The 23103-nt window shown below is 36.8% G+C and overlaps 1 protein-coding gene across 3 annotated transcripts in view; it reads right to left on the bottom strand.

Annotated features, from left to right (window-relative positions):
- LOC149154948 (AT-hook motif nuclear-localized protein 10-like) overlaps positions 1 to 23103 on the bottom strand; it is a 114781-nt gene that overhangs the window by 38667 nt on the left and 53011 nt on the right. For all 3 annotated transcript variants that reach the window (XM_089441582.1, XM_089441584.1, XM_089441583.1), the window contains exon 3: positions 15225 to 15356. In XM_089441582.1, the coding sequence (XP_089297708.1) occupies positions 15225 to 15356 (132 nt within the window). The remainder of the gene's footprint in view (positions 1 to 15224; positions 15357 to 23103) is intronic.

Raw genomic sequence — 23103 nt, 5'->3', positions numbered from 1 at the left:
TCTTTCCCCCAGTGTCTACCCAAAACGAGTACATGGGGAAAGATTTCCCAAAGCTCCCCCCATCCCAGGTGCATGGGATGTGTAAAGTGCGTGCACCCCACCCTGGGGGAAAGTCCCTGTGGAACACTGAAATAATTAAGATTGAAATGGTGGTAGAGATAACTGTGAATGAATCTGGCGACTTTTCAGAGAACGTAGCTATTCTTTCACATCAAGAAGAAAAAGGGGTATATGTGAAAACTGATCAATGACAACTGGACCTTAATAAGTTAATTGACAGATATGAAAGAACTGCATTCTCCAAATAATATGACATTATATGTCCACGATATTAGGACTCATCCCAAAAGCCTCTGTTCTGACTAAAGATACAAAGTAGAGGAAACTGGTCTTTTACACCGAAGATGTTATTCAAGGACATGCACCTTTCTGTGACAGAGACAGTTACTTGATAATACTTCTGTGGTTCTTTCATCCCTAATATACCACCTGCAGAAAATGTGGATCCTGCTACTAGAGCAGCACCTAGTTTTGCATATTAATCAATTTATGATGGAGAGCTGGTTAACATCCTATTTTAGAAACTCAGAAATGACTAGAATTTTCATCTGATGCCCAATTTTTCACCAATTCATTACCTTTCACCACTTTGTAAATTCACCTAACTAATCTGAATTTACCTCAAATCATTTTTAGAAACAAGAATACAGAACGTTTAATGTTGAGTGAATAGACAGCCTTTTGAATAAACTATTTGATGTCAATGCAGTTTACTTCAAATGTAGCAAACATGAATCCCTAATCTGCAAAACTCATAATAAAATACTCCAAAACTAGCCTAGAAATTAAGGTCATCGATTGGTGTTGTGCTTCCACACTCGGAACTATCAAACGAATAACTTTTGCAAGCACTTGTTAAATAGACATCAAGTAACCCAACACAAATTTCTCAAACCCAAGTCCAATTTAAGTATCCCTCAGTTATCAAGTAAATTTCGCAGCATCTGTTTAGCTATCATTTATAAGCACTAATAATCCTTCCTGAGGGCAAGGGCAATAATAGAGGATTCACCTTGAATTTGATAAATTCATTGTCATTCATGAACTCATTAAAAACAACCAAGCTGCTGTCTTTTCTATTGAAAATGAATTTATACCATGCAATGGGGTGGTAGAAACTTCTTGTTGGAAACATAGAAAGCAGCCATGCTTCCCTATATTATTCCACAACAATAACAGTGGTATTACAGTATTTACTCTATTGCTATGTTGCAGGAAACAGCCTGCCCCCAAGGTGGCATCTCCTTACCCGAAACTCCCCAATATGCCGAAACGCCACGAAAACGCGGCTGAAACGTTTGGGTGGCGTTTCCAGATTTGGAAACGCCACTGAAACGTTTCTATGGCGTTTCAGCCCAATTTCCGGCCAATTTTGGCTTATTTCCATGACTTTTTTGCTTCTGCAGGCTCACTGAAGCACCCAAGAAGGTTGTGGGGCCCTTCTATGGCCCAAATAGATTTAATATAACACGAAATTTTATGTCTAAACACTCCACAAAATATGTTGCCAGGAAACGTGGGTGCGGGGACAGGGACGGGGACGGGGACTGGGACGGGGACGACATTTTTGGAAACAGGGTGCGTGGGTTCGTCGGGTAATATAATAATATTAAATTTTAATAATTATATTTTATAAATTATAAATTTATAATTAATAATATATATGAAATTTGAATTTGTATATTTTTCAACTTTAAACAAGAAAACTTTAATGATAATCATTTAAACATGCACATCATTGAACATTTGTTAAATTGGCAACTAGGGCCAAACTCCATGTGGATCAGTTTATTTATGGCAGCTGATATTTTTATTGGATCCCTCTCGTCAAGAGGTGTAGGATTGATCCAAAGATCATCCGATTCCGATAATTATTTATGGAGATATGAATTTATTTTGTTTATGTAATTATTATCAAGCCGACCAACATCTTACGTAGGCTCAGAAGCCCAATAGACGTGTCTATTCATCATCTACGTTTTTAGTATAAATAAGTGTGGACTTGAAGTCATTTACACACGCTCTTCATGTGATCTCCTCCTCACCACGTCTTGGGTTTTTGGTGAAGGAGAGACACACAAGAAGATACCTTGGATGATGCCCTAGCTTATATGTGGATGATGCCCTAGCAATATACGCACAAACATTCATACAATATAAGGGAAGGAACACAGCATGGATGGAAATACTTACGCAGTTTATACATTGTCATGAAGGCAATATATACGCACAGTTATGGAACACACAGTGATGGAAACCCTATACGCTGAGCAAGCAATGAAGACATCCACACAGTTCATACGTTGTCCAGATACCCTAGACGCAGTAATGCCCTAGTCGCAGTAAGCAACAGGCTTATGAAGAAATATAAACACAGTCAATGGGTCAATAAGACGCAGTGAGTCAACAAGACCTATTCACGCATTCCTCTCTGCCATTCTATACATATATACGCTATATATATACGGTATACAGGTATGGCTATTCTACGTGAAGTCTAGAACATGTGTGGCCTTTCTATGTGATACATATATACGCTGTATATGGAAATTATAACCGCGATAGCTGCAGTCAAGGAAAGGGGTAGCCGCAATTGAGGAATAACGAAGCTGCAGGAAATGAAGTAGCTGTAGTCAAGTGAAAATGACGAAGCCGTTGGAAATGAACACGCCGCAGTCATGTATATGAAGTCGTAGTCAAGACATATACAACCACAATCAAGGAAAGGGTAGTTGCAGTAATAAGGAAGAGCTGCAGGGAGCTGTAAGTGGCCGCAGTAAGGTAATGAGGCCACTGGAACGAACTGTTGTAGCCGCAATCAATCAATATAAATCTCGGTGGTATCCCTGTGACAGTTTAGATGCAATGAACAACTCAGATTGCACAATGAAAATTACATTGGGTATCATCTCAGTCTCATTACTGTTTCGACATAACTATAATGATGAAGCAGGTTTTAGTATTGATCAACAGCCTCTCAGCATACCTATAAAAGGAGACATATAGTGGCAATAGTCATCACAGTATTCAGATCTAGTATTCTTGATATGATCAAGTATCTCAGAGGTGCAGCAAGGAAGATAATCCCAACAGCGTGATGATGAATGAGATCATGAGCATGGGAAACTTGATGATGAATAAGACCATGGAAGATGCAGCATGATGAGCAACATGAAGATGATGAATGAGAGGCAGCATTATGATAGGTGAAGCCGTCACCTTGGAGAATCAGTTGAAGCAGAATGTCTTCAACTGATCTCATTGTTATAGAAGATGATCTATGCTTAGATCTAGACAAGTCAAAGTGTTGATTTCTGTTGTAAATGTACTATCTCTCTCTCTCTCTCTCTCTCTGCTGAACTTTGAAGATAAAAGAAGATTTCATCAAAGGGTTTCCCCACACATTGTGGGGTTTGTCCCTGGCTCGCGCCATATCTTGTGTCCTCTTGTCTTGGCTTGTCTTCTGCGATTTTATATTTATGTTCTATCTACAGTTTATTGTAATGTTGATGTGATTGCTAACTATGAAAATTTAAATAAATTGCTCTAGCATAGAACATACCAAAAATTAACAACATTGACATTGAAATTTCAAAATTTATCATCAAAAAACTATTCTTTTGAATCTTTTCCGTGTAACCATGACACTGTGACAGCTATGTGAGAGAGCTCAAGGCTACTACTAACACTGAAAATTCAAAATACATACTAGGATAAATGCTAGACTCGGCTATTTTGGTGAAACTTGGGACAGATTTTGTCACACACAGTCTTTAAAATAACTATGCAGCTTAGGTTCATTTGCAAGGATGCCTATCAATGAATCAGGCTGTGGTCGTACAGACCCTTCCTCCTACACAACCAAGGAGTGTTAGCATTTATGCCTCCTGCTCTAATTTCAAGACAGCTTCTCTCCTCATTGAAATTGCTCATTCTGGCTGGAGCTTGAGCTTGTAACTTTGCTTTGAATGTTTAGTCTCCCCCATATAAAAACACAATTTTTTCATAGGAGATTCTTCTCAACCTGATAGTGGTCTAGAATTTTCTTGATGTCTAATCATCCACCTGCCCCATGCATGGTGTGCTCTGTGGTAAAGCAATCCCAAAAACAGTGGCAGCCTTACCCTTCCACAAAACACGGTTATCAGTCTTTGTTTCCCAATAAAATGCACAACAGTCTTTAAAATAACTATGCAGCTTAGGTTCATTTGCAAAGATGCCTATCAATGAATCAGGCTGTGGTCGTACAGACCCTTCCTCCTACACAACCAAGGAGTGTTAGCATTTATGCCTCCTGCTCTAATTTCAAGACAGCTTCTCTCCTCATTGAAATTGCTCATTCTGGCTGGAGCTTGAGCTTGTAACTTTGCTTTGAATGTTTAGTCTCCCCCATATAAAAACACAATTTTTTCATAGGAGATTCTTCTCAACCTGATAGTGGTCTAGAATTTTCTTGATGTCTAATCATCCACCTGCCCCATGCATGGTGTGCTCTGTGGTAAAGCAATCCCAAAAACAGTGGCAGCCTTACCCTTCCACAAAACACGCTTATCAGTCTTTGTTTCCCAATAAAATGCACAACAGCCATCTGATGGCTTGAGGGATAGTTTGTCTTTGAGTGCGAAGCTCTGCCTGAATATTAATTATCTAAACATAAAACATCTTCACAGTTTTTAGAGATTACTTGGTGTACAAGTCCGTAGAGACCATATATCATTTAGCATATTTTCCTAGTTTTAATCTTAACATGATGTTATCAGAATGCTGTGAGAAATTGGCAGATTTTGACACTTAATTTAGCCATTGTCCAAAATAGCCCTTCGCCATTTAACAGCATCAGCTGATTACAGCTTATGGCTGGTCTCAATCCTACTTTCTATTTGACCGAAAATGTTTGAACCTATATGTGTGCATTTACAGTTTATAATTTGATGGTTACTTGGCTCGGGAATGAATGTTTCATTCCAAATTGATTTACAAGAATTCTTAAAAAACAATACTTGTAAAAAACTTAAAAAACAGGGTGCGGGTACCCGTGCAACACAGGTTTTGATGGTAAGGACCGTGGAAAAATGTTTCATTCCAAATTGATTTACAAGAATTGATTTAGGGTTTTTTAGGTTTTGTTATAAGTTTTACCTTTGTTATAAGTTATTTTTTAAATTTCAATAAAAAAAAATTATTTGAAAATTAAATTTTTAATATAGTTTTTTTTATGAAGAACCCATAGAACCCAAAGAACCCGAAGAACCCAAGAACCCGTTAAAGGAAAAGAACCCAAATTTTTTTGTTTGAAGACCCCGGTTCTTCATGGAAGAACCCGGTTCTTCATGGAAGAACCCGGTTTTTCTGGGTTCGTGTGGGAAGAACCCGTACCCGAATCCGGTACTTGGGTGCGGGAACCTGGGACAGGTTCGAGAACCCCACCCCCGGGTGCGGGTACCCATGCAACACAGTCCACAAACTAATTTATCTCTAATCAATACACGCTGTAGTTCTAAAAAAGCAACTTGTTCAATTTTTGTTGATGAAGATGAGGATTAAGATTATAATACATGTAATTGCGTTTGTCATTAGCTTATGTTATGTTTCATTTTCAGCACATATAGCCACATATAAAGGCTGATTTTTGAATCTTGGATGTACGACCTCATTTATAAATGATCATTTTGGATTTTGAATCATTTAATCATCTACGAAAATTAACATAGACACAGTTTTCCTTCTAAAATGTCATTTATATGTCTCATTCTCTCTTTCTTGCAAGATGCATTATTAACTTATTTATAATAAAAAAAATTGTGTAGATATATATATATATATATATATATATATATGACATTTCGCCCGACGTTTCCATTTTTGGGGGGTCACATTACTAGCCATACCCATTTCGAAAACTTCCAGACATTTCGTGCAACTTAGCTCTATTGGGTTCAAAAAAATTATTTCCTTTGTTTTTGTACACATGAATCAAAATAATCTCTCTGATGAGTTAAGAAAAATATGTAAACAAATTTTCAAATGTTTTTATTACGGACAGCACATTTATTAGAGGGGTCATCATGCTAAATATGTTCTCTTGCCCAACAGATAGTTGTATTAATGTAGCTAATTTTTATTATGGAGGTTTTGATTTCTTAGGATAAATTTTTGAAATGTTGAGCAAACTGTTAATTGGTATGTTCCCTGTTTCTAATTTCTATAGACTTTTAACTTGACATTTTCATATTTTATTTCAGTGAGTGGTGACCTTTATCACGACATTAACAAGCCTTGTAGAGGTGTTCAATTGTCCTAAATAGATACATGGGCATTTGGTGTTGAAATAGGCTGTCTCAAAGATTTTTGTAAAATACACAAGTTGGTTTGCTGAACTAATATATGAATTTAATTTTTGGCAAACCAACCTGAATCTACTTCAAAACCATTTCTAGAAACAAAGAATACAGCATTTTTTTATGTAATGTGAACAGACAGGCATTTCGAACATAACTATTTGATGCCAATACAGTTTACTTCAAATATAGCAGACATGAATCCCTAATATGCAAAACTTATAATAAAGTACTCCAAAGCTTACCTAGAAATTCAAGGGATTAATTGCTATTATGCTTAGACAATCAGAACCATAATACGACTAACTTTTTCATGCACTTGTTATATATACATCACCTAGCCTAAAATAAAATCATTTCTCAATGCCAATTCCAATTTAAAAATCCAGTAGTTTTCAAGTACATTTCCCAGCATCCATTTAGCTACCATTTTCCACTTTTAACAAAGCCCTCCTGACTGCACTGACAACAATAGAGGATTCACCTTGAATTTGAAAAATTCACTGCCATTCGATGTCACACAAGGTTTGCCGACTTCAGCCTTGAGGTCAGAAATTTGGTCAATCATAAAAAATTTTGAGGATCGTGAAACCTCATCGAACCTGATGGCCATTGACCAAGTCTAGCTCAAGCACATAAACTCATGTTACAGCTCAAGCCTGTAATCTATGTTTGTTGATGTTGATTTCTTACTATTTTGTGCTATGTTTCGTTTTAAAATTAATATATATGGATGAACTTAATGGGGAACCTTGTCAAATAATTAAACTTGAACCAGACATTATTGCTGAACCCGAACTTGAACACAAACCCTGTGACTTAGCTGTTATTGACGGACTCACTAAAACAACCAAGTTGCTAATTTTTCTATTGAAAAGGAAATTTATCACAATTATTGAGGAGATGGATACTTGCAAATATATCTCTTCTGCACGATGAGCAAGATATTGTTGTTGGAAAGATACACAGCAGTCAGGCCTTACCAGATTACTCCACATCAATAACAGTGGTATTAAAGAATCTAGTATTGAATACAAAAATTTTATTTCCTTCTCTTTTTGAATGCAGGAATCTAAAAATTGCTACAGTGAATTACACTCTCTCGCCATCAGTCATCGGACTCAGAAGCCCCTGACATCTTTAGCTCCATCGCTAGATCTTCATATCTCGCTCGTTTTTTGGCAGCCTATTGATTATCTTGTTCACCCTTTTATATGCGTGTCACAGCAGCACTACTGCTTGTTTCTTTCTTACTTTATGTTATTTTCACCATTTTCTAGGAGCTGTGCTTGCATTCCAACATTGTATTCATACTAATGTACTCTTCTTCAGTCCATTACTTTGTGATCACTTGTAGGACATTAATAAAATTATCTCATCTTATAGCCTTTAAACTTTGAAATTTATATATTTTCTCTAGGAAAGTAAAAGACATTTATGATTTATCACACCACTACAGGTCTTGTAAAGGTGTTCCTTTCTGTTAAACAACAGCTTGAGCATTTGGTTTTGAAATAGACCGTCTCAAAGATTTTTGTAAAATGCACAAGTTGGTAAGATGAATTAATAGATGAATTTATTTTTTTTATCAAATAGTTTACACTGGCCAAAGTAAATCTAAATTAATACTTTTAAATTGTTCAAAACAGATGCGTTCAAATTTAGTTTGAAATAAACTTGCATTCAACTTTTTGGCTAGTATAATATGCTTTTAAGGGTGACCATCTGTGCAAAGTCTAGGTTGTGTATTCATCAATTTCAGATATCAATAGTATTAAATATATGATGGCAATTTAAAATGATTATAGTTAAACTTACACAATCTCAGAGATTGTACTGGTTGTGCCCATTTGTTATCAGAGCTGCTTGATATCCATATTGGTACTTTGTTCTTGAACAGTGATTTTAATAAAACTGTATCTCAAACCTTTCAGTAACAAAATATGTAAGTTGGTATGATGGTAAGATTTGAAAAAAAAAAAAAATAGACCTGGGTCAAAGACTCAAAATTCAATAGATGAATTTACCTTTTGTTATCACATACTTTACATTGGCCAAAGTAAATTTAAGTTTATGCTTTGATATTGTTAAAAATAGAAGAGTTCTTAAGTAATTTTAAATAATGTATAAACTTGCATTAAAGCGCATTTTATTAGTACAATATGGTTTTAAGGATATACACTCTATGCAAAGCCTACGCTGTGCATTCATATTTTCATAGTACAAGGTAAGAATAAATCTATGATGGCAATTGTAATATCATTATAATTAAACATACCCATTCTCAGATATCGCGGTTATCAGAGTTGCCCATTTGTTATCATAGCTGTGTAACATCTATGCAAGCCTCTTCCCCTTGATCATCGGTTTTCATTGACTTTTAGCCATTTCAAAATTGTAGGCAGTTTCTATAATGTTGCAAATAATATTATGCCACAATGTTAGGTATACAAATTACATTATAATTTATAATTTATTCATATTAAGTTGAAAAAGGTATCAGGAAGTAATACCTTTACGAAAGTTAAGTTACCAGGACTTGGATCTGGATCCATCATATTTTTGAAACACCGGGACATAGATATGGCACAGGAAAGTGCGAACAATATAGAAATATTTTTATAATTTAAAAAATAAAATTTATATAAAAACTTGATTATAACATATATATATATATATATATATATATATATATTCTCATATGTGTCTATATGTTAAAGCCCCGAGGGTTAGCTCAATTGGTCGAGTCCCAGTCATTAAAGCACCTTTGCTATTGAGGGGTCATAAGTTCAATTCTCTCAACACTCTCGGGGTCAGGCTCCATGGTTGAGTCGGCAGGAACTGATCCCTTCAAGTGGATCTGCCTGGTACAAATATTTTTATAACACCGGGACATAGATATGGCACAGGAAAGTGCAAACAATATAGAAATATTTTTATAATTTAAAAAATAAAATTTATATAAAAACTTGATTATAACATATATATATATATATATATATATATATATATATATATATATATATATATATATATATATATTCTCATATGTGTCTATATGTTAAAGCCCCGAGGGTTAGCTCAATTGGTCGAGTCCCAGTCATTAAAGCACCTTTGCTATTGAGGGGTCATAAGTTCAATTCTCTCAACACTCTCGAGGTCAGGCTCCATGGTTGAGTCGGCAGGAACTGATCCCTTCAAGTGGATCTGCCTGGTACAAATATTCCATGGATCTAGCAGCCACCGATCTCTCGGCTCGTGAACCACACACAGAGAAAAATAATAAAATAAATGTGTATGTATTCATAAATATAAACATATTCCCTGATGGGGGTGAGATCAAGGCAGCACGTGGAGGCTGCCTCCCATGTGTGAAAACAAGTCGATACGATGGAAGGGACGGGCATCATGATCCCTTCACATCTTCGCATGCACCGGGAGAAGTACCATCTTAACGTCAGTGGTTCGTGTGAGTAATTATTCAGCGTCTGTGTGTGGGGTTGGCGGAGTGTTAAGGCAATGCGTGATTAATGCACCAGGCGTTCATCTTTTGCATTCAGATGTGGTGTTGGGAGTTGTGGTGGTTATTGCGAAGGAGGAAGCGCCAAAGGTCGACACTCATTGGAAACAGAGTGTGGTTGCTTGTTGTGTAAATATACAGGGGTAGTGGGCTTGTTTGGTCCTTGCGGCAAGGAATCTTGGGTATTGGTGGCTGCAGGAAAGACTGGGCGCAGAATAAAAACTCCTCGCAGTCTTGAGTTAACTTGTTATGCCTCATTCTTATAGGGTGGTGGAGCTCGTCGATAAGGAAACCCCACAGACGAATGAGCAAGCCCAAGTGCCCTTGCTCTAATAGTGATTTTTTGTGCAACGGGTCTTGGTAGGTTCGCCTATGGTTTCTGGCTATCGAATTTGATAAGTGGTGGTTGATTTTACGCTCGTCTCGAGACGAAAGCAGCTCCCTTATCCTTTCATGGCACTCCATCATTGGTCGTATTCTAGAAGGTGGAGGTGGTTCTTCATGGGTAGAAGGAGCCATCTTGGTGAATTCGTGATATTCTGGGCGGTGTTGTTCGAGTCTTCTGTCTGCGAGGAGTGTTCTTTCGGATGGGAAGTGTGGTGTTTGGTGCCTGTTCAAGGAGTGCCTCCATCGTGGGAAGCTACGAAACTGTCGGCACGAAGGCGATGCTCTTCCTACCCTATTGCCCTTGCTTCTGAGGGGGTGACAAATCGGGTTCTGGTCACAGTGACGCCTCGTCGGGGTGACAAAACGGTTGGGCATGCGAGGAAAGACAATGTGAGAGGAAGTCACGAAGGTGGCAAGCAAGGGTGAGCAAAGGTGAAGGGTCCCATAGCCATGGGCAGACTCGCAAGGGTTGCAGCACCCGTGGCGACAGGGCGAAGCATGGATCGGCAGCACCCGAGGCTCAAGAGGGGTAAGGTCTCCAGCACTGGTACCTGGAGAACTATGGCGGTCTCATTGCCAGTTTGATGGATAGGGTGGATGCAGCAAAACGAGCTCGACGCAAGGAGCATGCGGTGCAGATTGCCTCTCTGGAGCGGCTGTATTACTTTCAAAGTCAACTCTAGAAAAGACTGGTTGTGATCTGGCAGCAGCAAAACCAACTCACGAAGAAAGTAGAAAAGTTAGAGACATGGATGGCGCACTACAAAGGATACGTTCAGTGTGACTTTCACCCTCCTCCGCCTCTTGGAACGGCCACAGACAACCCGGCATCCATTACATCAAACGACTAGTAAGATTTCTAGTGTTTTTTTTTGTTTTCGTTGTGTTTTGGTGACTCTGGCCCAATTGTTTATGAATGATGTCCTTAGCTAATTTTTTGTCTTTTTGTCATCTAGTGAACTTTTTGGTCAACAAACCCGGTCAGGGTGAGACCACCTGCTTTGGGACAAACTATATGTACTTCGTTCTTCGACATTAATAGAATATTGACTTACAAATATATCTATATTATATATATACACACACATGAGAATACATACACCAACACAAATATATATATATAGACAATTTATTTATAAAGTTAAAATATAGAGAACTTATATATATATATATACACACACGCGCACACACACACACATTGGTGGCTAGTTATTACTTTCATGATATATACATTAATTAATTACTTTACAACGTAAAATAAATTAAATTGTTCGACTTAATATAAAAGTTATGGCTTGAATTCAGAATTCTTCATTATGGTTTGAATAAATACCTCTCCCACCACAAATTCAGTTATAAATAAGTCGTAGCGTAGATAAGAACCCAGATCATTGTGCCACAATTTCAGTTAAAACAAATCATGGATGCAGACAACTTTTGAATCACAGCGCAACAATGAATCTAAATTTATTATTTTGTACCTATCTACAGCTTTCTTAAGTTTCAACACATCACAGAGTCTCTTTGTGCTTTCCAGTAAAGCCTTGCTATTATCTAGCAAAGCTTCCGTTTCTGTGATTCATGATTGCGGTCAGATTTGAGAATACTCTCAAAATTCAAGAGCTACATCAGAGAAGCAATAACCGTTCAGTGATAATTGCAATCATTGTTGGAGCCATGGATTATTGCTCGTAATTTTTGCAGTTTCAAAACCTAGCGAAATTTTGGAGCAGATCCTTAGGCAGATCCAGCTGAATCCAAATAGCGATACAATCCAGGTATCTGCAGACCAATCCCCAGCAACTGACAGATCCGGTTACCTCGAGAAAAATTATGACATAATAGTAATAATATGGAATCCAGGTGACCAGAATACCAATACAGATGCAAATTTAGATTCGCATATATTAAGGCAGATTGTTAGAAAACATTGCATATAGAAGTTTTCTATAACATACTATATATCCTATACAGCATACACATTATGTATAGAATGTACTGTACATACAGTTTTTCATCGGAAACAAATAAGATAAAATAATTTCTCTATAATATATGAAAGGACATTAAAAATATATCCTTTTTTCCATTTCTGAGTTCAACAGATGAAGATAGAATTAGCATAAGAGAAAAATTTGGTATGGATCCAAACCACATGCCATCTGGATGTATAGAGATCTCTGGGGGAAGGAGTCATTATTAGTATTATTAATAGCATAAATAATAAGTATTATAACATCATTATTATTGGCACAGGGTCAAAGCACCCATGGGTCTCATAGGGACTACAATAGCGCAAACATCCTAGAGACTTTTTGTCATTAACATACTGCGAAGTGTCATTTCAATTACTTAACAGGAGTAAATGCTATACTATGAAGGTCTACCAGGGTAGTTGTATCATTTCTATTAAGCACGGGCAATGAGGTTTGCAGGACCTAAATATCATGTCAATTAAAAACCAAGTTTAACGCTGTTTCATGCCAGTACGCATTCCAGATACAGAAAACATCTTAGAAACTGGCCGGGTTATGCAGGATATAATATACTGTTGTACCCAACATTTGGGGTATGGCTAGGAAATGTTTTTGGCTCATACTTTGACTTGTACTAATGTGTACTGCCTAAAAACATCCAAAAACAACATTTTTTGTTAGTTTCACTTTCGCACGGGGCCTACAGTGCTTTCCAACACAAATACATTAAAAAAACGCAGCTAAAATATAAAATATCAATTAAGAATTCAAAACTTATGAAAACAAACCTGAATTTGAATAGGTATTTCCGAGGAAAAAATCTTGAACAGAATCTTCACTTCGTTTTCACCATTGACTTCTATAAGAAGACAGTTTGGTTTCCAGTTGTATTGTCAGCTCTATATGAAATTTTCATGGTGCTTGAATATATATATATATATAGGCCACCTCTGTTGCAGCCTCACTGGACACAAAATTTTGGGAGTATCCAAATTTCTAGTCATCATATCACAAAACAATATGACCCACTTGCAAGCCAATGATAATATGTTTTATTTCAATATTTTGTTTCTATCAAATACAACCTTCCACTGTGCATACTATAAGCTATTGTCTAACATTCGGCTGTCCACAGTAAGATATATCCTATATGAAAAGCATGCTGACAACATTGCCATAGACCCAGAAGTTGCATCAGATTTCACAGCAATTTTTTCAAAAACTCTATTGCATGCCCCCTCATAATTGTTAAATTTCTCAATTGATCAGTATCAGTGTTATAAGGACCGAACAGTTCAGACTGGTCCGACCATTTTAAGGAAAATTCAAAAAACTGGTTCGAACAGGTGATTTTAACCATTTTTGTCGGTTTGGTCCAGTAAAGCCACGTAGAACGCATGAAGTGGTGCCTGTTTTGCCTTTTTCTTTTAATGTTTTGCTTTTATCTTTTAACGACTTGGGATGTTTGAGAGTGGGTTTGACCTCATTGGATTTCATATGGAGAAAGTAGAACTTTAGATCTTATTCAAAATCCAGCAGACTTAATAGTTTTCCAGGATATCAGGATTGGGGGGATTGCAACACTACATTGGATTTTCTCATGTACGAGGGTATGAAACTAGTATTTAATCAAGAACACCAAGCCCTCTATGTACCTTGATGTTAGTGGCATTGGTTGTTGAACTCCTCTATCATGAGCCTACTAAAAAAAATACCCATCACTCAAACAAAATCTTGACTTGACATGCTATGATTTTCTATCTTATTTTAATGCTTAGAGGGTGATATTAATGATGAAGATCCAAATATAGGCAATGATTTAGATGATATGTCGATATTTGTTGAAGCATAATTTTTTTTGATGCTAGAGGCCATGTGGAGCTTGTTTGCAACTTTGCTGATGTATTTTCAGTTTAGAGATGGATTGCACATGGTGCTATTTTGGTTATGTTCACCCTTACATGCTATATAAATGAGAACTTTTGCTTATTTGTGTATAGATGGTTTGGATTCATATGGATGCACATGAATATATATGTTTTTCTTTAAAATTTCAATATTTTATGTGTTTTTGGTTGACCGGTGTTTTGGTCTGGTTTTTTTACCAGTTTCCGTGCGGTTCTGACCGATTCCCGTCTGGTTCTGATAACTATGATCAGTATGCATTGGACTTCAAGAAAGGAACACATCATTTCATACATACATTGCATAGTTTGGAATCCTAAACAGGCTAAACGGTGAAAACAGCAAGAATGATCACAAAAACAGCACATTTTGTTTTGACCATTGTACTGATGCCTAAGTCATTGCATTTATTGAATTTAATCCTTGAAGTTTGATAATCCGCAAATTTCATGGGCATGCAAAATGGGCATGCAAATAAATTGGTTTAAGTTCAGCATTGCTTAATACATGAACACATAACTTTCTCTAGCAATTCTACTTACAACAGAAGATTTAACAGCTGAGAAGAGTCAGACGGAATTAGCGTGTTCCAAAAAAGAGATAAAACAATAAAGAAACATTTTATTTTGTTTTAAAGCACATTCATCATTGGAACAATTTTTCTAGTCTTTCATATCTCTATAAATATAGGAGAATTTCAACTGATAGTATAACAGTATACAAGGGGAAAAAGAAAGAAAAAACAACAACCAAGCTTTTAGAGAAGGAACATAATAAAACAAAGAGAAACTTCCCATTCTCATCGTGCCTTATGACAGATTTACTAGAATAGGGCAAAAAAAATTAAGTAAATTGGACATTAAGACTGAAATTGAAATTTATATTGATGGCAGCAATGTTTAGTTTACACATGGACTTTATTTACGAGTACAAAAAGGCAACCACATAGGCAAATGATTTCACTAATGCATTCTCAGAGACATTTCCTCTAAGGCAGCCAACTATTGAAAACAATTAACTAGTGATTTATTAACAAACCTCATATGTCACAGTGCCACCAGACGTGGCAGCCTGGCGAAGGGTCACATTAGATATTGCACCATTTGCCGACAGGATGCATACTGCCCTAGGTCCTTGCTGTGAAAATGACATTATTTTTGACGCTACATCCTGAATACATAAAAAACTTTTGTCAGGTTCACATTATTGGATAGATATTGAAATTTATGCATATTACAAACAATTAAATAGGATCCTTCCAAAAATTATTCAATATTTTGTGACTCAACAAATCAATTCGTGGTTATATCAGAAAGTAGATATCTTATATTAAGGATAACATCATCTAAGACAACCTTTGGAGTAGGTTTATAGCAATGTCACATGGTTTGGGTTCGACAATGATTAGGTTCGGTTTGAGTTCGAATTTTCTGATGAGGTTCGCCATTAGGTTCGTCTATATATAATGAATTATAGGATAAAATAGTAAGAAATCAAAATCAGTAAACATCAAAAATGTTATCACGGACATGGAAACTGCAAGGATAAATTACAAGCTTGAGTTGTGACATGAGGTCATCAGTTTTGATCTATGGACTTGGTTAATGGCTACGAGGTTCGCCGAACCTCAAAACTTTTTTAAGGTTCGCCAAAATTCGAACCTCAAGGTTAAAGTTTGACGAACCTTGTGACATAGGTTTATAGCAATGTTGCTGAAATCAGCAGCAGGATAAAAACATCAAGTGTCCAGAAAACAAAAAAACAAAAAAAGAGAAAATATCGATAAAAATCAGAAAAAAAAAAAATTATATATATATATATATATCTAATTATATATATATATATATATATATATATATATATATATATATATATAATTTTGTTTCAATTACCTTTGCTCTTAAAAAGGGCAGAGGAAATCCTGAGCACTGACTCAACGACAAAATATCAACAAACAAAAATCATAAATGTAACTCCTCATCATGAGTCATTGACAATGAAATTAGAGAAATAAAATAGTGATTTCCTCTGCCCTTTTTAAGAGCAAAGGTAGTGGCTTTTCCTCTGGAGGAGGAAGGACCTGGGGATGGCATTAAGACTCCGATGTCCTCCTTTGCTCTCCAAACCCTTATCACGGTTTCCAAAATCAGAGAAAAATTCAAAACCGTTCACTTAAATCCAATGCTATCAAAACAGGACTGTTCATTGAACAAATAGAACCCAAAATGTAAACTCGACAGGAACCAGAAAACAACTGGACCAAAAAAACAATCGACCAAAAAATACATAAATATACAAATTTTGAATAATTAAATTTTAAAAATAAAAACGCACACGTATCTAGCCCAAAAAGTTAGCACAGGTAGTCGAGTTTCTGTCATTAAAGCACCAAGCACCTCTGCTATAGAGAGGTCACGGGTTCAATTCTCTAGACACTCTCGGGGTCAGGCCCGATAGTTAAACTGGCAAGAAGTGATCCTTTTGGGTAGATCTGCCTGGTCAAATACTTCATGACAGACTTCAATGGAAATATTGCAATACTCTATATACTAAAATCCTAAAAATTATTAAGTCTACTGGATTTTGAGCTTTTAAAAATTTAACATTATCATTAAATACACAATATTAGTAGGGCCTTATAGTTGAATATTAGGCTGCCCCACGCATAAATTATTGCTTTAAAAAAAAATTGCATCCCAAAGGTCTAGTTCTCATAACACTGCTTAAATTGCGCCATCCGTAACCCGACAATTTTTTCCATTGACTCATGATTTTTTCATGCAGTTTACCATAAAGTCGTGATTTTCTTGCCCTTGAAAAATTTGCCGATTTTTTTGGTTGAAAACTAAGTTGCATGATACAGGGAAACCGGTATGTGTTTCAACCTTCTGAAACGAAAACGCATTGTAAACGTGACCCCCAAAAAATTTAAAAACAAGGAAACGTGATATAATATATATAGCATTCTATTGAAACATGGAAAGAGATCATTATGAAAAAATGAGCAAAAACATTTAAATGGCAACCAATGTTCCACCAACTTATATTGGGATCATCATCATTAGTATCACCATTTGCCTCTACCTTAATCCTCTAGGGACATCAATCAACACCACACAATTTTGATGAAATTACCTAATAAAAGCTTTAAAATATGCTAGCAAAAATTTTGGTTCAAGTGAAGGGTATATTTTTGCTAAGGCCATGATAAAGGAGTCCCACAAGCAATATCAATAACATCAAGGTACATAAAGGGCTTGTAAGGCTTGATTAACTACCAATCAATGTTGCGAACATCGGCATCAAGATAAAATCGGCAAGGGTCCAGAAAACCAAACTATCGTAAAAATTGGGAAAATATCAGTAAAAGTCGGCAAACATCGGCTAGGCCAAAAAATCATGATTTCGAGAGCAAATCAGGAGGTTATCTAGATGTTCGCAACATTGCTACCAATTCCATACCTTCCTACATGATAGAATCCAATGAAAATAATTCTGAAATTCTGAAGACTGTTAAGTCTATTGAATTTGGAATAGGATATGAAATTCTGGTATTTCCATATGAATACTGATGAGGTTAGAAACACTCTCAAACATCTGGAAACAATTAATGGTAATGCTAAACCTTTAAGTCGTATTTCTTTTGCTTCAAGAATTTAACATTACCATTAATTAACAAGATTTTGGTGCAAACTAGGAGGGAAACCCTTTTTCTAAGAAAAATTCCAGGTCTTAGAGGTTTCTAGAAGTCCTATTAATTCATAGTTAACCTCTGGTCAAGCAATAAAACCAAAAGTGTGGGTCCCAACAAATAAATCAAGGCAAAACCAGAAAATTTTCATTTGGAAACGCATTGTACAGATGTTGAAATGAATTTCAATTTGTATGGAGCACATTTCCGACATGTGAAATGTGTTTCATATGAACTAAAACACGTTTCAATCAAGTTCTAAAGTTTCGATATGAAAAAACGATCAATACAAGTGGGGGCCAAGCTGCCTTCAACATATGCAAAAACCAATTCGTCTAGCCAAAAGATCAATATTTTCCCAATTTTTCATGATAAAATTCCAACATTTGCCAAACTAGCTTATGGATATGACCCTTCAACATAATATTTGGCCTAAAAACTTTAGAAGTACAATCACCAAATGATTAGGTAATTCATAAAAATTATATTGACAATTTCCCAAAAAATTACCTATATCAAAAAGTAAATATCTTATATTCTGGATTACAATATCTAAGATAATCATATGAATATGTTTATAGATATGACCATTCAAAAAAAAGCATAATATTTGGCCAGAAAAATTCAAAAAGCATAGTTCGCCAAATGATCAGGTCGTTTATCTAAATTATATTGACGGTCTTCCAAAAGGTGACCTTTCAGAATCAAATATAGAATTTTGCCACAATTAAAAAAGAAATTGGCAGCCATAATCAACATGGCAATTTCGTAAAGATGTTAAGATAACCAATGAGGAATGGCCCAAATGTATTTTGAATACAATTGTCGGGCTCTATTTGATCTTTTACTACTCCCAAGTCAGTAAATTCCATAGTCATTTCAACATGGCAATTTCGTAAACCAGCCATAATCAACATGGCAATTTCGTAAAGATGTTAAGATAACCAATGAGGAATGGCCTAAATGTATTTTGAATACAATTGTCGGGCTCTATTTGATCTTTTACTACTCCCAAGTCAGTAAATTCCATAGTCATTTCAACCTCAATCCAAAGATAGCATGTAATTTATAAGATTTTATACACACATAAGCACACGAAACTCAACCAAAGAGAAGGTGGAGATAAGATAATTTTATTCATTCCAAGAAGCAACTAAACTAAAGGGGCAATGGGACTCAAGAGTACAATCTGGTACTGACAAACTATGGGAGTGCTAAAGTAGCTCCTAGAAGCTAAAAGGTGAAGCATAAAATAAATAAAGTGAAAGTAATCAAATAGAAAAATAGCCCAAAGCATAACCCTTGAAACAACGTGATAAATGGCTACATGTCATCCAAAGTGGCCACCACCCCCAATCCATGGGTACCACAATGCTTGGTCATGTTAACAAGACACAATCTCTAAAAATATCAAAGGGTCTAGGGGGCAACATGTCTTATATGGGAAACCCTCCACAGAAAGGTTGTTATGGCATCATCAAATGATGCATGACAATTTTTGGGGGGTCTAGTTCTATCAGAAAAACCCCCTTCTTTGGGACAACTATATTAAAATTTGTTACTTTCCCCTAGGCTTGTCACATTTTACACTCCATAAGGACTCCAAGGAAGACCCTTTCCTCGATATTTATGTAGAAATCTCCCACTAATCAACTCTTAGATATGTCGTTCTTCTCGGTGATTTCAACACCCGCACTATAAACTTACAGGTACCCCTTCGCAATAGAGTCGAGTGCACACTTTGCCTCAATGAGCTAGAGCCAAAGTCTATGGGCCTTCATAAGTGTTTGCAGGTCAAGAATGGAACCCTCACGAGTTATAGGAGACACCTCTTGCAATTAATTGAATCAGATGCTTCTTGATCCTAAAAGAATTCCCTTGTTATCCGATCTCAAGAACTTTCACTTGCTTCCCCAAAGTCAGGGGGAAAATGTGGTTCATTGTCTCTTAGTTGATTATGACCTTCTCCCACATATTCATCACCTCTCAATTTGTCACCTTCCCCTAGCAGACCATTCCCTCCTCACATGCTCCCTCTTTATTTCTCCTCCCCCTTCCCCCAATCTTAGCCCACCTTACAACCTCCCTGCACCACCTTCCTTTTCAATAGGGATTAGACCGCATCTTATACCACCCACCTTACACAGTTGCTAACTCGCATTTCCAACTTCAAGTCATTGGACACAACCACAACTAAGTATAACATACTTTCCCCAGCCGTCATTGAAAAGGCCATTGACTAATGCCCCCACTCTACTCGTCATCACACCCATAAACCTACACCTTGCTCCTATCCCATGAAGCAGCAGTTAGATGATGAACATAAATCCCTCCACAGTCAGCTCCATCTAACCCTCACAAACAACCTATCTTCCCCCCTTCACCTCTACAAAACATATTGCAACCCCCTTCACAATAAAATACGAGCATTTCTCTCCTAGAGGAGACAAAAATTTTGTAATGCTCTTTACCACTTCTCGAAATCCTTTTGGAACGCCCATTTTCCTCAACTGAATAACATTTCAACTAATCTTGACCCCCATACCAAGTTTTCCCATGCCACCTCTCTTTACGATATTCCTCAACAGCCTCCCACCCACATCTCCTCACCTACCCCCACACCCCCAGCTTGCCACCTTTTATTTAACAAGACATTAGGAGAGCAATAAAAGCTATGTGTACCAACAAACCAACTAATGATGTAGGGCTCCAAGCCGAATTCTTTAAGCATGGTGTCTACTTCCGTGAATCACATATCGTTAATGTCTTTAATCATATGATTTGTCAAGGATCCCCCCCCTCATGAACTAGACACATCATTCGTTTGATTCACAAATCAGGGAACAATTATGATCCCAACCAGTGTTATAAGAACTAAACCGAACCGGTCGGTTCAGACCAATCTGCCTATTTTGACACAAAAACGAGTTCAAACCGGTGACTTTAACTATTTATGTCTGGTTCGATACGGTAAAGCCACATAGAACGTTGCAAGTGGGGCTTGCTTTTTTTTTCCTTTTAATGTTTGTCTTAGTTGGGCACAAGCCTAGAATAGGTCCGTAATATTCTAGCATACGGCCGTACTATTGCTATGCATTTCATGGTAATGTTAAATTCTTGAAGTAAAACTGGCATTCTCCTTTATCTTTCATTTTCATGCTTTTACTTAAATTATTAACATTACCATGAAATGACTCAAGATGTTTGAGAGTAGTTTTGATCTCAATGGATTTCATATGGAGAAAGTAGAATTTTATATCTCACTCAAAATCCAACAGACTTAATAGTTTTTCGGGATTTCAAGATTCAGGGATTGCAACACTAGATTGCATTTTCTCATGAATGAGAGTATGGAACTATTATTTAATCAAGAGCACCAATTTCTCTATGTACCTTTACGTTAGTGGCATTGGTTGTTGAACTCCTCTATCGTGAACCTACTAAAAAAAATAATCATCACTCAAACAAAATCTTGACTTGATATGCTATGATTTTTCATCTTATTTTAATGCTTAGAGGGTGATATTGATGACAAAGATCGCAATATAGGCAATGATTCTGATGATATGTAGGTATTTGTTGTAGCATAATTTTTTTTTGGATGATAGGTGTTAAGTTTAGGTATGTTCTATGCTAGAGCAATTTATTTCAACTTTCACAATTAGCTCAATATCTTTTCCAGATTAGCAATCACATCAGCATTAAAGTAAACTGCAGATAGAACATAAATATAAATCACAGAAGACAAGCCAAGACAAGAGGACACAAGATGTGGCGCTAGCCAGGGACAAACCCCATTGTGGGGAAACCCTTGATCAATTCTTCTTATATGTTCTTCAAGAGTTTAGCAAAGAGAGAGATAGTACATTTACACAAAATTCAACACTTTGACTTATCTAGATAAGAGCATAGATCATCTCCTAGGATGACGATACATGAGATCAGTTGAAGACATGTTGCTTCAATTGATTCTCCAAGGTGACTCCTCCACCTATCATAGTGTTGCATCTCGTCATCGTGTTGCACCTCACCATGCTGCACCATGTTGTACCCATCATCACAATGCTAGACCTCATTTTGTTGTTGTCCCAGTGTTTAGCACTGTTGTACATAGTGCCACTGCCACACCATGCTTATTGTTGTCCCATTATACTTGTTGCATTGTACTTGTTGTTGTCCATGCTTTACCATGTTGTTGTTGTCCATGATTCTTCATGCTTGCAGCTGTCCCATGTTGCAGTTGTCCTAGCGTCATTGCAATTGTCCCATGTACTATGCTGTTATCCCATAATATGTCCAGCAACACTAAGTTATAGAGTCTACACCAACATGCCCAAATAATCTACAATTAGGCCATGCTGTCACCTACAACAATGTGTTATTATGACAGTAGTTAAAGTGACTGCAACTAGGTCTCTCTGCGCAGTGAATAATAGTCTTTACAACACTGATAATGGACATCTCTTAACAACGGATTGGGGTTTTGCCTTCAAATTGTATATAAAGCTTATATTCCACTACTGATCAGTCCTCCCTTTGCTGCGGATTATGGCTGCACTTTATAGCCATCAAACTGACTCAACACATACAAGATTCATTCTGGACTGGTTAGAGCAACCCAACCATAGTCCTTAACAACATGCAAGCTAACCCAGAATTGCTCCCTCTTGTTGCGGTTGTCCTTAAATAGGATGTTGCCCCCCACGCTGCTCCTTAAGGGCAGTTCCAAGCCCAATGTATGGTCTTGTTGCCCTAAAATAGTTGTTGCACCCTCCAACAAACCCTTCCTTACCTCGGCCTCCAAGAACAATCACTTTGTCCTTTAAACGGACCCCTGAAATAAGACATTTACACCTCGACTAGCCATATCCACATTTTCACGTCTGATATCGCCATATCTACGTCCTTGCTAAGAACCAATCTAGTCTTCCCTTTGCCCCATAGGTAGAACCTTCGTCAGTCATATCTACGTGGCTATATATGATGTCACATAGATACGTGGACCACTTGGATTTTCCATCTCGATATCGCCATATATATACTACTAGGCCAGCAAGTTGCCAATGCCAGTGTTGGGCCTCACTCAGAGACTACTCCACTTGGACTACTTGCTCAGCTGGGCTACTTGAGATAAACTATGTAACATGGATAAGTTTTAACCTCTGATATTTGCCTATCTATGTCTGCTAGTGGATCCCCGGCTGCTGGATCCCTCGCTGCTTAGCA

The sequence above is a fragment of the Pinus tabuliformis genome, chromosome 9 (genome assembly GCF_031772625.1).
Source record: "Pinus tabuliformis cultivar Carrire ecotype Pingquan chromosome 9, CPIR1, whole genome shotgun sequence".
Taxonomy (NCBI): domain Eukaryota; kingdom Viridiplantae; phylum Streptophyta; class Pinopsida; order Pinales; family Pinaceae; genus Pinus; species Pinus tabuliformis.
Note: the sequence above shows the minus strand (reverse complement) of the source record. Positions and strands in the feature narration are given on the sequence as shown.